This window comes from Chelonoidis abingdonii, chromosome 5 (genome assembly GCF_003597395.2).
Source record: "Chelonoidis abingdonii isolate Lonesome George chromosome 5, CheloAbing_2.0, whole genome shotgun sequence".
NCBI classification, from domain to species: Eukaryota; Metazoa; Chordata; order Testudines; family Testudinidae; genus Chelonoidis; species Chelonoidis abingdonii.
In genome coordinates this window covers 117,049,271-117,064,306 of record NC_133773.1, presented here as the reverse complement: position 1 = coordinate 117,064,306, position 15,036 = coordinate 117,049,271, and the positions used below count along the sequence as shown (strand labels likewise).

The window sequence follows — 15,036 nt, the reverse complement described above, 5'->3', positions numbered from 1 at the left end:
CAAGGGCAGCACACAGCTCTGAACCTGACTCATGGTTGGTAAAAAGCCTTACAGTGCCCCATTGAAACATATATTGACTTGTTATGTATGTGTAAGCAGCTCTGAATGCACTCGCCTCTGACTTCTAAAGATGAACTGGGGGAAAAAGGAGCAGACTGTATTTGCATGAACACAGCTACTTTGCCTAGATGTTCAGCAGATGGAATGGCTTTTGCCAAAATGATCAGTTTTGGCTGGGTTTGGGCTATAATTCTTTTTAGTACTGAGTGCACGGGTAATGAAATGTTGTTGTTCTTATTATGCGAGTAAAGGGCAGCAGAACTGTACTTGCCATGCCCTGATTGAGGGCGTCACCCTAAACTGAACTTCACTTGCTAAGTTGGGGGTAAGGAAGCCAAATCCTAGTGAAGGGATTGAGGGAGAAGGAGATGTTTCTCTCAGAAGTTGTGGAGTGTGTCTGAAGAGCTACTATTTAACCCTTCCCTTCGTTTAAAGATAGAGCTGATGGAACCCAACTGAGCACCCTTGTTTCCTTTCAGTGATTACTAGAGCTAAATTCCCTGATGAGCAGGTCTGTGAGCTAAGGTTTAGACATGGTGTGGGGACAGTGTTACAGTGAAGAGGCAGCATCAGAGAAGTTCCCACTACAGAGTAAAATCACTGAGAGCTGGATTAAATGGTGAAACCTCAGAACACCGTATTGCAGAAGTGGCAGTGAGCAGCCAGTGGTGAGAGATAATACCACCACCAAGTGGCCAGGGGCAGCAGAGATAGCAGCAGCGATGAGCCAGTTGTACAGATGGTGGTAGCAGTGAAATTGTTGCTTGATGCTACCTGCCCCTTTTCAGGGGTGGGATGTGAACCCATCAGAATGCACCTCTAAAGTCTGGATCTTCACTGACCAAGGACAACCAAGTGCGAGTAGGGTGCAGCAAAGGGAAAAGGAAGTGGTGTGTTAAAGGGCTATTTGTTCAGTAGACTTTCTCACTGTGAAGTGGGAAACTGAGGCAAGGAACACTGCCCAATTTACTGTGGGTTGAGTGTTTGCTGATGGTTAATGACTTTGAATCATGCTTGTGGTGTTTTACCATTATGATGATGTAGTCCGATCTCCTGCATAACATAGGCTATAAAATTTATCAAGCCCATAACCTCTGATGGAGCTCGAGCAATGTTACTCAGTGGGTAGTTTGAGATGTTTAAAATGTGTATTACAATGTAAAGCAAAGGAAATCTTTCTCCCTGAACCCTCTTCCCCCGTCCTTACCTTTCAAAGTCAAGAATTTTCTGTCAGCATTTCAAAACCACCACACATTATGTAGACTTTATACTTCTTACTATAAACGTAAGAGTAACTGTAAGGGGATCACAAAATATTTGACCTCTAATCAAGGGTTGCCCATGTGAACTGAACTAGAGCTTACCTTTTAGAAAGCCATCTAAGGTAAAATTTTCAAAAGGAGCTAAGTCTTTGGCTAAGTGTCTCAATCACATTTGAAAAGGGGACTTAGACTCCAAAATCGCTTAGAAGCTTTTGAAAATGTTACCTCTAATTTTGATTTAAAGACTTGAAGTGATGAGAAATCCATCTCATCCTTAGTTAAGTTGTTTGAAGGGTGAATCTGTATGTGGCTAGAAATGGGAAAAAAATCAGAATGTTATAGGAGTGGATGGAGTGTGAAGTGAAAAGATGAGACAAGGACACCCTACGTAGGGTGACCAGATGTCCCGATTTTATAGGGACAGTCCCGATTTTTGGGTCTTTTTCTTATATAGGCTTCTATTACCCCCCCACCCCCATCCTGATTTTTCATACTTGTTCTCTGGTCACCCTAACCCTAGGACTTGTCAGAGTAAGCAAGCATTAGGACTTCCAGGAGCTACCACGATCTGCAGAAACTCAGGTTAGCTGATGGGGATGTTTCCTGTGAATTTAAACTAAAAGCTGATACAATAGACCTGTAAACAGGCCTGGGGGGTTGTCATTAAGGCAGTTGTCTGAAATGTCTCAGTAGTCAGTGTAGAATCAATTAAAATAAGTCCACCTCTAAAACAACGAAGAAATTTGTGGAAAGCTTAGAATGGATGCACAGAGCAGAAGTATGGAAGCTGCATAAGCACTTACTGCGATTATATGTCACCCCAGGATGGGATGTAGAAATAAAATTTCTAGACACCATTAATGACTGCTTCTTGGAATAGCTAGTTCTGGAACCCACCAAAGGAGAGTCAACTGATTAAAGTCCTAAATGGAGCCGGTCCAAGAGGTGAATATAGCTGAGCCATTCAATAATAGCAACCATATTATGATAAATGTAACACCCTTGGAGGTGGGGAAATATGAAATAAACCCATCACAGTTGCATTTAACTTCCAAAAGCAGAACTCCACAAAAATGAGGAGGGTAGTTAAATGGAAATGAAAAGGAACAGTCACAAGAATGAAATGCCTGCAAACTGCATGAAAGCATTTTAAAAACACCATGCATACTCCCAAATAATTTTTTAAAAAGACAATAAGACCACCAAAGAGGCCATGGTGACATTTTTTTAACAGAGTAAAAGAAACAGTTAGAGACAAAAAAAGACATCTTTTAAAACCTGGAAGCTAAATCCTACTGAGGAAAATAGAAAGGAACATAAATTCTGGCAAGTCAACTGTAAAAGTATAATTAGGCTCTGGACAAAAAAAAAATGTGAAGAGCAAATAGCAGAAGAAACACAAATTGAACAGCAATTTTTTTTAAGTCCATCAGAAGCATGAAGCCTGCCAAACAATCAGTAGGGCCACTGAATGCTCAAGCTGCTACAGGAGCACTCAAGGAAGAAAGGCCATTGCAGAGAAGCTAAATGAATTGTTTGCATTAGTATTCACTGCAGGGGATTGAGGGAGATTCTCATACCTGAGCTATTCTTTTTATGTGCCAAATCTGAGGAACTGTCCCAGATTGAGATGTCAATAGAGGTGGTTTTGGAACAAATTGCTAAATTAAACCGTAATAAGTCACTAGGACCAGATGGTATTCACCCAAGAGTTCTGAAGGAACTCAAATATAAAACTGTACTATGTAATCTATTGCTTAAATCAGCCTTGCTATAAGATGACTGGTGGATAGCTAATGTGACACCAATTTTTAAAAAAAGTTCCAAAGGCGATCCTGGCAATTACACGCCTGTATGTCTAAGAGTATGGCTAACCTCGAAACTTCAAAGCGCTACCGCGGGAGCGCTTTGAAGCGTGAGTGTAGTCGCAGCGCCAGCGCTGGGAGAGAGCTCTCCCAGCACTGCACGTACTCCACATCCTCATGTGGTTTAACTTGCAGCGCTGGGAGCACAGCTCCTAGTGCTGCGGCACTGTTTACACTGGCACTTTGCAGCGCTGTATCTTGCAGTGCTCAGGGGGGTGTTTTTTTCACACTCCTGAGCGAGAAAGTTGCAGCGCTGTAAAGCGCCAGTGTAGCCATGGCCTAACTTCAGTACCAGGCAATTGTTTGAAGCTCATGGGTGCAGTTGGGGGGGGAGGGGCAGAGGGGCATTTCCCTCCCCAAACAGAGGAAAGGTATGGCAGGGTGCAGATGGGGTCACAGGTCAATGTCCACCCCTACTCCTTGATTTCTGCCAGTGCTGAGCTGCTCTGCTTGGCCTGTTGGGGGTGGGAAGGCTCTGTCTTTTCCACGTTGCACCTCCCCCCAAGCACATTTCCGTTTCATTCAGTCCCTCTCCTTGGCAAAACAGAGCCGCTTTTCCTGCTGAGGGTGGCCACTGCAGCTGAATGCCACGTCCCACTAGGTCCTAGTGGCTATTGCTGTCATCTTCTACTGGCACCCTGCCTGACCACCATCCTGTTTCCTGTACAATGGGGAATGCCCATGGGAGTGGGGGCAGGGACAGGGTGGAAGGAGGTGGGGTAGGTGGAAAAGGCAGTAGGGAAGGTGATAGGACAGGGGAAAGGGAAGAGGGGACTGGGGCAGGGGACAGCAGAGAGCTCCACCAGGAAGGCTGCACAACTCCGACGCTCAGATTGCTGCAGGAGCTCTCCAGTTAAGCCTGCCCATTCTCCCTCTCCTTCCGCCCCTGGCACCAGCAGTCCAGGTACCACTCCAGGTGGGGGGAGAGAGCCAGTGAAACAGGCTTCAGCATGTGCCCCCTCATACAGCAGTCAAAACTATGTATATATTGAATCTACAAAACAGAATTATCAGACACACAGATTAACATATGATGGATAAGGGTCAACAAGGCTTTTGTAAAGGGATGTTTTTCTACATTTTAAAATATATTGATTTCTATTACAACACCGAATACAAAGTGTACAGTGCTCACATTTCTATTATTTGTTTCAATTCACCTCATACAAGTATGGTAGTGCAATCTCTATCATGAAAGTGTAATTTATAAATGTAGATTTTTTTCTACATAACTGCACTCAAAAACAAAACAATGTAAAACTTTAGCGCCTACAACTCCCCTCAGTCCTACTTGTTCAGCCAATCCCTAAGACAAATAAGTTTGTTCACATTTACAGGAGATAATGGTGCCTGCTTCTGATTTACAGTGTCACCTGAAAGTGAGAACAGGCGTTCACATGGCACTTTTGTAGCCGGCGTTGCAAAGTATTTACCTGCCAGATATGCTGAACAGTCATATGCCCCTTCAAGTTTTAGCCACCATTCCGGAGACATGCTTCCTTGCTGATGATGTTCGTTAAAAAAATTAAAAAAGTGTGTTAATTAAATTTGTGATGAACTCCTTGGGGAAGAATTGTATGTCCTCTGCTGTTTTACCCACATTCTGCCATATATTTTATTTTATAGCAGTCTCGGATGATAACCCAGCACGTTGTTTGATTTACGAACACTGTCACTGCAGATCTGACAAAATGCAAAGAAGGTACTGTAGCAGACCACAGACTCATCAGTGCGGCACCTCCTGCTGGTCATCCTGGGAATTAACTTTTTCAGCTCTGGAGTGCCTTCTTCTGGCCAGTGTCTCGCCTACCTTAGACCCCGTGTCCCTCACGGACCCTGGTGCCCTTTACTTCAGTGTTCTACCCCAGCAGTACTCCCACACTCTGGGTCTCCTCTCCGCGGAGAACCCCCAACCCTCTAAACCCACCTTGCTTTAGTGGCTACTGCCAGTTGTCATCTAGCCCCCGCTCACTGGGGCAGACTGCAGGCTGTAATGGCCACTCATCACTGGCAAGGGGGTTGGACCAACAGCCTCTGCCTATCCCCAGGCTACACTTCCGTAGCCCCGGTACCTGCTGTGGCCTTACCCAAGGCCTCAGCCTGGGGAGTTGCCAGGCTGGAGCTCCCTAGCTCCCTTTGCCCTTCCCCAGCACTACTCTGCTTAGGGTACCTTGCTCCCAGGCAGCTAGCCCTTCCCATTCCAGGGCTAGAGTGAGACTCCTTCCAGCTCCTGGCTCATCAGCCCTCTGATCAGGGCTGTGACAAAGTTCCTCCTCCACCTTGGTGGGTCCTGCGCTTATTGGCGGATTTGTTCACCTCAGTGATCTTCCCTTCTTGTGGAACCCACAGTCTGAGTCAGCTCCTCCTGTGTCTGATCAGGAGTTGGGAGGTTTGGGGGGAACCCAGGCCCCCCTCTACTCCGGGTTCCAGCCCAGGGCCCTGTGGATCGCAGCTGTCTATAGTGCCTCTTGTAACAGTTGCAGGACAGCTACAACTCCCTGGGCTACTTCCCCATGGCCTCCTCCAAACACCTTCTTTATCCTCACCACAAGACCTTCCTCCTGGTGTCTGATAATGCTTGTCCTCCTCAATCCTCCAGCAGTACACTCTCTCACTCTCAGCTCCTTGCCTTCTTGCTCCCAGCTCCTCACACACGCTCCTTCTCCTCTGGCTCCTCCCTGCCTGACTGGAGTGAGCTCCTTTTTAAACCCAGGTGCCCTGATTAGCCTGCCTTGATTGGCTGCAGGTGTTCTAATTCAAGTAGCTATCTCTACTGCCTTCTAGAAAGATCTTAATTGGCTCCAGGTGCCTTGATTAACCTGGAGCAACTGCCATTTGGTTACCAGGGTACTAGGGATTTGTTTAGCCTGGGGCTAACATACCTGTTTCTCAGTACTTTACTGTAGCCATCTGGCCTTGCCCCATCACAGGGCCAGCTAGGCCGATTGAACTGGCCACACCTGTGGTCAGCTGCGCTCACTGCTTTTCCCAACCACAGCCCTCTCCAGTGCTGCTTTTAACCCCTGCCTACTGGAGTGGGGCAGCTGCCAGACTACAGGTACCAATGTGAGATTTTTAAAAATAGTTACAGCACTCGACCCAAGGTTTAAGAATCTCAAGTGCCATCCAAAGTCTGAGAGTGATGAGGTGTGGAGCATGCTTTCAGAAGTCTTAAAAGAGCAACACTCTGATGTGGAAACTACGGAACTCGAACCACCAAAAAATAAAATCAATCTTCTGCTGGTGGCATCTGACTCAGATGATGAAAATAAACATGCATCAGTCTGCTCTGGTTTGGATTGTTATTGAGCAGAACCCATCATCAGCATGGAAGCATATCCTCCGGAATGGTGGTTGAAGCATGAAGACATATGAATCTTTGGCGCATCTGGCACATAAATATCTTCCGACACGACTTACAACAGTACCATGCAAATGCCTGTTCTCACGTTCAGGTGACATTGTAAAGAAGTGGGCAGCATTATCTCCTGCAAATGTAACCAAACTTGTTTTTCTGAGCGATTGGCTGAAGTAGGACTGAGTGGACTTGTAGGCTCTTAAGTTTTACATTGCACTCAAAAACAAGGTTTTTTGTGAGTACATAGACATTTGTAGGTTAAACTTTCCTGATACAGGTTGCACTCCAGTACTTATATTAGATGAATTGAAAATACTATTTCTTTTGTTTTTTACAGTGCAAATATTTGTAATAAAAAATAAAGTGAGCGCTGTAAACTTTGCATTCTGTGCTGCAGTTGAAATCAATATATTTGAAAATGAAGAAATCTAAAATTTAAATAAATGGCATTCTATTATTGTTTAACAGTGCGCTTAATTTTTTTAATCGCTTGACAGCCCTAATTAGAATGCTTCAAGCAAGCCCATGAATGTGCACAAAGTGAGCCAAGATATAATGGTGCACTTAGATTTTCAGAAAGCCTTTGACAAGGTCCCTCACCAAAGTCTCTTAAGCAAAGTAAAGAGTCATGGGTTAAGAGGGAAGGTGCTCTCATGGATCAGTAACTGGTTAAAAGACAGGAAACAAAGGATAGAAATCGTCAGTTTTCACAATGGAGAGGGGTAAATAGCAAGGTTCTCCAAGGATCTGTACTGGCACCTGTGCTGTTCAACATTTTCATAAGTGATCTGAAAAAAGTGGTAAATAGCAAAGTGGTAAAATTTGCAGATAATACAAAATTACTCACAATAGTTATGGCCACAGCAGACTTCGAAAAGTTACAAAGGGATGGCTCAAAACTGGGCAATTGAGCAACAAAATGTCAGATAAAATCCAATCTTGATTAATGCAAAGTAATGGACATTGGAAAACAATCCCAATTATACACAGCAACTGATGGAGGTTTAAATTAGCTGTTGCCACTCCAGAAAGATCTTGGAGTCCTCATGGATAGTCCTCCGAAAACATCCGCTCAATGTGTAGCAGCAGTCAAAAAAGCTAAAAATGTTAGGAACCATTAGCAAAGGGATAGATAAGACAACAAAATATCATAACACTGTATAAATACTGTGCAGTCCTTGTTGTCCCATTTCAAAAAAGATGTATTAGAATTGGAAAAGGTGCAGAAAAGGGCAACAAAAATTATTAGGGGTATGGAACAGCTTCCATATGAGGCGAGATTAAAAAGACTGGGACTGTTCAGCTTGGAAAAGATGATTTAAGAGAGAAGACAGTCTATAAAATCATCAGTGGTGTGGAGAAAGTGAATAAGGAAGTGTTATTTACCCCTTCATGTAATACAAGAACTAGATGGTGGTAGTGAGACACCCAATGAAATTACTAGGCAATAGATTTAAAACAAATATATGGAAGTACTTCTTTACTCAACACACAATCAACCCCTGGAACTCATTGCAAGGGGATGTTGTGAAGGCCAAAAGTTTAACTGGGTTAAAAAAAGAATTAGATAAAGTTCATGGAGGATAGCTCCATCAATGGCTATTAGCCAAGATGTCAGGGATGCAGCCCAATGCCTTGGGTGTCCTTAACCCTCTGACTGTTAGAAGCTGGGACTGGATCAATAAATTGCCCTGTTCTGTTCACTCTCACTGAAGCATCTGGCACCAGCCACTGCCAAAATTTAGGATACTGGACTGGATGGACCATTGGTCTGACTCAATCTGTTCATTCTTATGTTCACTTAAAGACATGTGCATTGGAAAAACCCAAAGTGGAGACATACTCTCCAATAGGAAGAGAATTAAAAGCTACTAGCCAAATTTAGTCCTGCTGGTATAAGTGGGTATTACTCCATTAAAGTCAATGCAACTAAAGCCATGTGTTGGAAGGAAGACAACAAGCCATACGGTCACCTACATTATCTATGCTGCTTCCTCCTATGTGGGATCCTGCTCTGCAGAGACAGTAGGTTTCACCAGTTGCTGATCCACCAGCTCATATTGACTTGTTGAAATGGCAGCTTCAAGTGATCTTTTATTGACAGCCCTTTGGAATGTAGGGATTGTTAAGATTGCTCACATAGACAAGGCCTGAATGTTATAAATTGAGGGCAATTAGGGGATCTAAGTATGAATTTAGAAGCTTTTTATTTGTATTACTATCTCCCCCAGCAAATTCCCTTCAGCCCCACTAGGAACTTGTTTTTCCAGAATTGGCAGAGGGTAGTCTTGTCTTTGGAACTTGCTTCCTCTGTTGCTGTGCCAGAGCATCACTCCATCAGTCTTTAGGGCACTGTGGCCCTCATTCTGCAGACAGTCAGTCTCTAGTCAGCAAAGCACTTAAGCATGTGCTTAACTTCCAGCATGTGTTCAAGTCTCATTGGCTTCAGCAGGACTTAAGCATGTGCTTTGATGCTTTGCTGAACTGGAGTCTAAGACAGACCTTAAAAAGTTTAAGGATATTCGGTAAGTCTGAATAACATAATCAGTTCACTGGAGGAGTTCTTTAATTTCAGGACATGGATTCACTTAATGAGTTGTCCAAATTATTTTTGTAGTAAATATATGATACCTAGATGATGTGATACAGCGGCTTTATAAAGGGACTGATTATGCAAATCATTACTCATGTGAGTAAGTCCATCCACGTCAATTGTAAATACAATTCAAACAAATACAGTGACACAATTAAGAAATTTAAAGATAACAAATATTGCAACTCAGGGTTTGGGAAAACATTTTATAATTTATATATAAAATCTCAGTAAGAAATCAAGTAGAATATCTGACAGAAATATGCGCCTTACAATAATAAGTAAAAAAAAACCAAAAAAACCAGAATGCTAATTTTAATTATAAAACAAGAATATGAACAAAACATTTTAAAATAATCTTGAGATTATTTGGCAACTCATCATATCATTGCAAGAGACAAATTTGATCTTAAGAAAAGCTTAACTATGTAAAACTTAACTTGAACATTTGCTCTTACGAGAGTTAATATATATTAAAAAAGAATCTGGCAATAATACCAAGTTCTACTTTTTTAATACCTGTGTATAAAAAGTCACACAAAATGCTGAAGCTCCATAGTTATCTGAAGTTAAATATCACTTCTATGGGTCCCTCTTCATTGAAAGACAAACACTGAAAGAACAGTTAAGTTGTGAAATATAACATTGTACTTCAGAATAGTTTTGGCTGAAATGGTCTGAGTAAAGCTAAACTAATACTATTTACTACTCTGAGGTTAGTACAAAATTGAGAGATGAAAAGTTAATCTGGAAAGATGCCTATTTTATACATAGTTATGAATGTAAACAGAAAAGGAAGAGAGTCCTCTTTACTATGGTAATCTACTTTAATACATGCAAGAGAATATTTTACCAGCTGTCTGAGAATATTTCAGAGAACTTCGGATTTTAGACAGCCTCCCCCCCACCCCCCCCCAAAAAAAAAAAAAAAGATTCCTACTGATGGCTGCATAGAATTTAAAATATCATTAATAAAACCTAAGGTATATACTAAAGTTTACAGACCAGTCCTCTCCATACAATAAATAAAGTGTTCATCATTGATTAGATTCATACACAGTAAAATACAACCTATTTTTACAAGTTTATATACATAGAATATTAGTAGGCCCTTGGTGCCTGGTGGAGTGGAAGCATCTGTATTAGCATGTCACATTGGGAAATTCCAACTTTCTGAGTCAGTGTTAAAATCTGTAATTGTTTTTCTTTCAGATACAAAGTAAACTTATTTTTTAATCTGTATAATATTCTGTAAAAATCATAATTTATAAAACTGTTTAAAACGTAACTTAAGTTCTGCATCTATTAACTTAGAGCTCAGAAACAAGCACATGCAAATCCCTTTGCTTTAACACAACAAAACAGAAGCAGAGACCACTCTCTTTTCTTCCAACTTTTCCATGAATATTATCAGATGGTAACAATTATCGCTTTGTTTTCTTTAATGGCGTTTCGTCAACTTTCAGCTGGCCTTTTCTGCGTACCGCTGGTGGGCTGGCTTCCCTTTTACGCTTGCTAGTCTGCATCTTTAACCTAGACGTTATAACAATTATTGATAATACTTAGAATTTTTATAATTGTTTATATTTTCAAAGAGGTTTTGGGTACACTTGCTTAGAGGCACACTCCTCCATCCCAGGGGGAGATGCCAGGAGATACTGTCTCAACTCCCCAGTGCACACCACCTCCCTCAGTTGCCCAGCATGTAGGGGGACTATATCCACTCCACCACGCCTTAGAACAGGGGTAGGCAACCTATGGCACGCGTGCCGAAGTCAGCACACAAGCTGATTTTCAGTGGCACTCACAGTGCCTGGGTCCTGGCCACCGGTCCGGAGGGCACTGCATTTTATTTAATTTTAAATGAAGCTTCTTAAACATTTTAAAAACCTTATTTACTTTACATACAACAATAGTTCAGTTATACATTAGAAAGAGACTTTCTAAGAACATTAAAATGTATTATTGGCACGCGAAACCTTAAATTAGAGTGAATGAATGAGGACTCGGCACAGCACTTCTAAAAGGTTGCTGACCCCTGCCTTAGCAGGATGCTACATATACTTACCCTCAATAGCCAGCCAGTTCTATTGACTGGTGCAGAGAAGACAGGTGGTGGGACCATGTCCCTTTCTGTTCCTCCTTGTTTGGGGCGGGTGGCTTGTGCCCCAGAAAGACATAAGCAGGGTTCAAGTTTCTTCATTCAAGACAGTAAAAGAACAGCAACTGACTCGTGTCTCTTGTGCAGGAAAGGGCATAATGGAAAGGTATCTTACCCACTCCCCTTTGTGCATGCATGTGTAGGCCAGTCATGCTTTAGCCTGACCCAGACACAACTATGGCCCGAACTACTGACCATCATAAAGTACTTAATGTAAACTGAAATCCAGCCTCTGTCAATATACAATATGTGCTTGTCATTATTGCTGCAAGTTATTTAAGCAGCGTGCGTGCTTCCAATGCCACACACTGGATGGAGGAATACTGTAGAGGTAAACGATACTGTAGAGGGTTTCTGTAGAGGTAAACAATTATTTGTGCCCTTGATTGCTCCCGTATCAGATACAGAGTTAGCCTCAAACTTAAAAATGGAAAAAAATATTTTCCTTCCCTCTCCTCCGAGTGCCATTTTTTAAAACTTGAAATACTAAATCTCAAAGGCTCCCTTCCCAAGTTCATCTAACAGAAAGAGTAGGTAAAACGGTAAAAAATGCTTCCATTTTCATACTTACTGTGCCAATGGAGGAGACTTGCTAACTTTTGCCTCACCAGGCGACCTCTTTTTTGCTGCTAAATTTTGCTGTTTTTTAGGAGAAACTGGACTTGGGCTGTTGCCTTTAGAAGCAGCACGGGTGGTTGGTTTGCTTGGCTGCTTTCTGAAACGTTAACAGAAAATTTTTTATAAAATGATGAATAAATACAGCAAAATAATCAAATCATATTCAGCATGCATCTGTAATAAGTACAGGAAATTAAAAAACGATATGGCATTTGCCATAAGTGGATCAATACTGTCAATGCAAAATGACATCTGCAAATTCGGGAGTAAAGAAGAATACATTTTAAGAAATCCAGAATTGAGGTTTGTCCTTTATTCTTGTTGTGCTTATCTTTAATTTTAAATTATGCACAGGGTACGGGAGGTGACTCTTCATCTGACTCGGAAGGGGAACCCTATGTGCAGCCTAAGAGTCCTCCTTTGACGACCACGGCGTAGGTCGCACCATGCTGCCTTCCCCATGCTTGTCCTTTTTTTGCACTGGTGAGCACCCGCTGCCAGTGCGCTGCTTTTTGTGCTTCTTCCTTTGCATTGGGAGATGGTGAACAGTGCGGGAAGAGCGCGGTGCCAGAGGCGCGCTTTGCACCGACGCCGAAGTACTCTGTGCAGAATCAGAGCAGCTTTGCTCGGAGGTTGGTCTGAGAGTAGCTTCCATTAGGATAACCTTGAGTCTTATTTCTCTGTCCTTTTTAGTGACGGGTCTAAAGTCCTGACAAATCTGGCACTTGTCCCTCATGTGAGTTTCTCATAAGCACGTCAATGGACTTGAGTGTGGGTCACTCATGGGCATAGGTTTGGTGCAGGAGACACAAGGTTTGAAGCTCAGGGACTCTACATATCGAGGGACTCTGTTCATCCCTGGGGATAATTAGTCCCTAGCTACACTATTTACACTACCTCTAAACTACAATCTCTATATACACTAAAACTATGCTTAAAACAAGAGCTAAGAATCCACTGGGAAGAAGCCTTACTGAAGCAAGAGGGATCGTTCCAGCAACATCATGGGTGGTAAGAAGGAAAATTGAGAAGATGAGTGGCCTGCGGCGCCCCTTATACCAGCGCATAAGCACGCGACTCCAGAGGGCATTAGAGCTGGCCCAACAGATAACACTGAAGGAAAATCTCTAGCAATGGTGGACACAGCGTGCACACATCTAATGTGCAAGCACCTGAAGAAGAACCTTAGTTACAAGCAAGTATCTGGTCTTGGGTGTGTTGATGTTAGCAGTATAGATAACTCCTCATCGAGGATTCACAGACAAACAACAATTGTATGACTGTTCTTCTTTTTTATAAGATCTTGAGGGCCAGAGAGTATTGCTGTTAAAGGTGTGGTGTGAACACCAGTTGAGTCCCATAAAGGTAAAAATGAAGTCCTCAGAAATGAAGCCAAGATAGTGATTACTAGAATCCCAATGAAGATGGTGGTGTCAAAGTACGTTGCCACTGAAAATGGAATCAAGATAGGATCTTCTGAGTTAGTCAAGCCCTGACATTTGATTCTGTGGTTCCATGGGAATCCTATGCTCAACATAATCATCAGGAAGACTAGAAATAAACTTTTGTTTGGCTGCACTGAGAATAGCCCTTAGAATGCACCAGATCATTCATCAGCACTGACAGAGATTGAGGTTGGTCTCTCGGGCAGTATTTTTGGTACCATTTAACTTTTGGCATCAGGAAACAAGATTTCTCTCTAATCTCAAGGGGTCACTAGAATGAAAACTTCTTGCTTTAGCACTGCAGATTGGCGCTGTGCCTCATTTTTTCCTATAATTCTTAGAAGAGAAATGGCAGTTGACACTTGTGGTGCTGTCTCCTTTTCTTCTCATGGTCTCGAGGTACAAAAGAAAAACAGCATGGAACTGAGTCAGAGGCCTCTTGCTTGCCTACTAAATCATCCAGATTCTCCTGGCCTCAAACTTGGGAGAAATCCCTACCAGGAGGGCTATGAAGAAGGGCCTGGAATTAGTTCTTACATGCCTGATACAATAAGTGTCTTTTGGGAATCTTCAGGTCTTCTTGATTCTTGAGAAGAAAGAGACAGTCCATTCAAGTTTGCTGATGTAATAATAGACGGTAGCCTAATTGTCTGCTTGAATCAGAAATACTCTTTTGGAATACTCCAATTTTGGACATGACCTCATCTGCAGGACATTTTATATAAAGTTGGACTTCTGGAGAAATCAAGTACCCTTCCCTTTATTTGGGCTCCTCATCCCAAGATGAGGGTTACTACAATTTGGATTGGAGTAGTTTGGCAGGCCTTTCCATACTGAAAATTTTATTTGCACTGCCACAACACAGAGCATCTTGAAAGCAGCTAGTTTCCTCAATGCAGCAAGAATACCAGTATGGCCTTTGGAACGTTGGGGTGTGTATATACTACATTATTACACAAGGATAAAAGGGGATTTTAGATCTATGAACTTATTAACAGCAGCACCTTAAGGTTGGCAAGAACAGATCCTTCTATGACCACTAAACATCTTAGGGACACATACTGCATGGGCGCCAGTCCAACAGGCAACAACTCACTCATTACTAGAATCAATTCCTTATCAGGAATCCAAGATTTAACAAGCAGATGGGATGCAGCCATTATGCATGTGAAGCATTTGTCAACACATATCTAGCTGCCCTCCTCTAGAAGGGGTAGGACTGTACATCTTATGGTGGTTGAACATGTAATTTCTAGATCGTTTTTATCAGATACCACAAATACAATTCTCTCCCCTATTGCATTTTCTTAACTTGACTATCATTGAGTAATATGACAGCACGATAGAAAAAAGCCTGGCACTGTGATTCAGAGTATCTGACTTCATTAAGCAAAAAGTCACTAGATACCATGACAATCTGAGAGAAGACTAAACTAATGCCAACTTCAGTACATCTACAGCTGCTACAGATGATACCAGAGGCTCACTTTATGATGACATGAGGTACAATATTTATAAGGGACAAGTCCCCACACCACGCTCACACGACTTTAAGTGTTGTAGCTAAAAAGATAAACTTTAAAGTATTAAAATCTCAGCTCTTTATATATGCAACCCACCAACATATTTGTTCCAGTTACTGGTAAACATGCTTTACCATTCCCACCATTCTCC

General features: G+C 42.3%; 1 protein-coding gene across 5 annotated transcripts in view; it reads right to left on the bottom strand.

Annotated features, from left to right (window-relative positions):
• Nucleotides 1–9,089: 9,089 nt before the first annotated feature.
• The window catches only part of BOD1L1 (biorientation of chromosomes in cell division 1 like 1), a 50,718-nt gene continuing 44,771 nt past the window's right edge, over nucleotides 9,090–15,036 (bottom strand). For 3 of the 5 annotated variants that reach the window (XM_032776195.2, XM_032776196.2, XM_032776197.2), the window contains 2 exons: nucleotides 11,871–12,014; nucleotides 9,090–10,671 (listed from right to left, as the gene is read on the bottom strand). In XM_032776195.2, coding sequence (XP_032632086.2) covers nucleotides 10,563–10,671; nucleotides 11,871–12,014 — 253 coding nt within the window. In that variant the 3' untranslated portion in view covers nucleotides 9,090–10,562. Of the gene's footprint in view, nucleotides 10,672–11,870; nucleotides 12,015–15,036 lie in introns of those variants that run through there. The other 2 variants (XR_004373137.2, XM_032776198.2) reach the window with 2 other exon arrangements.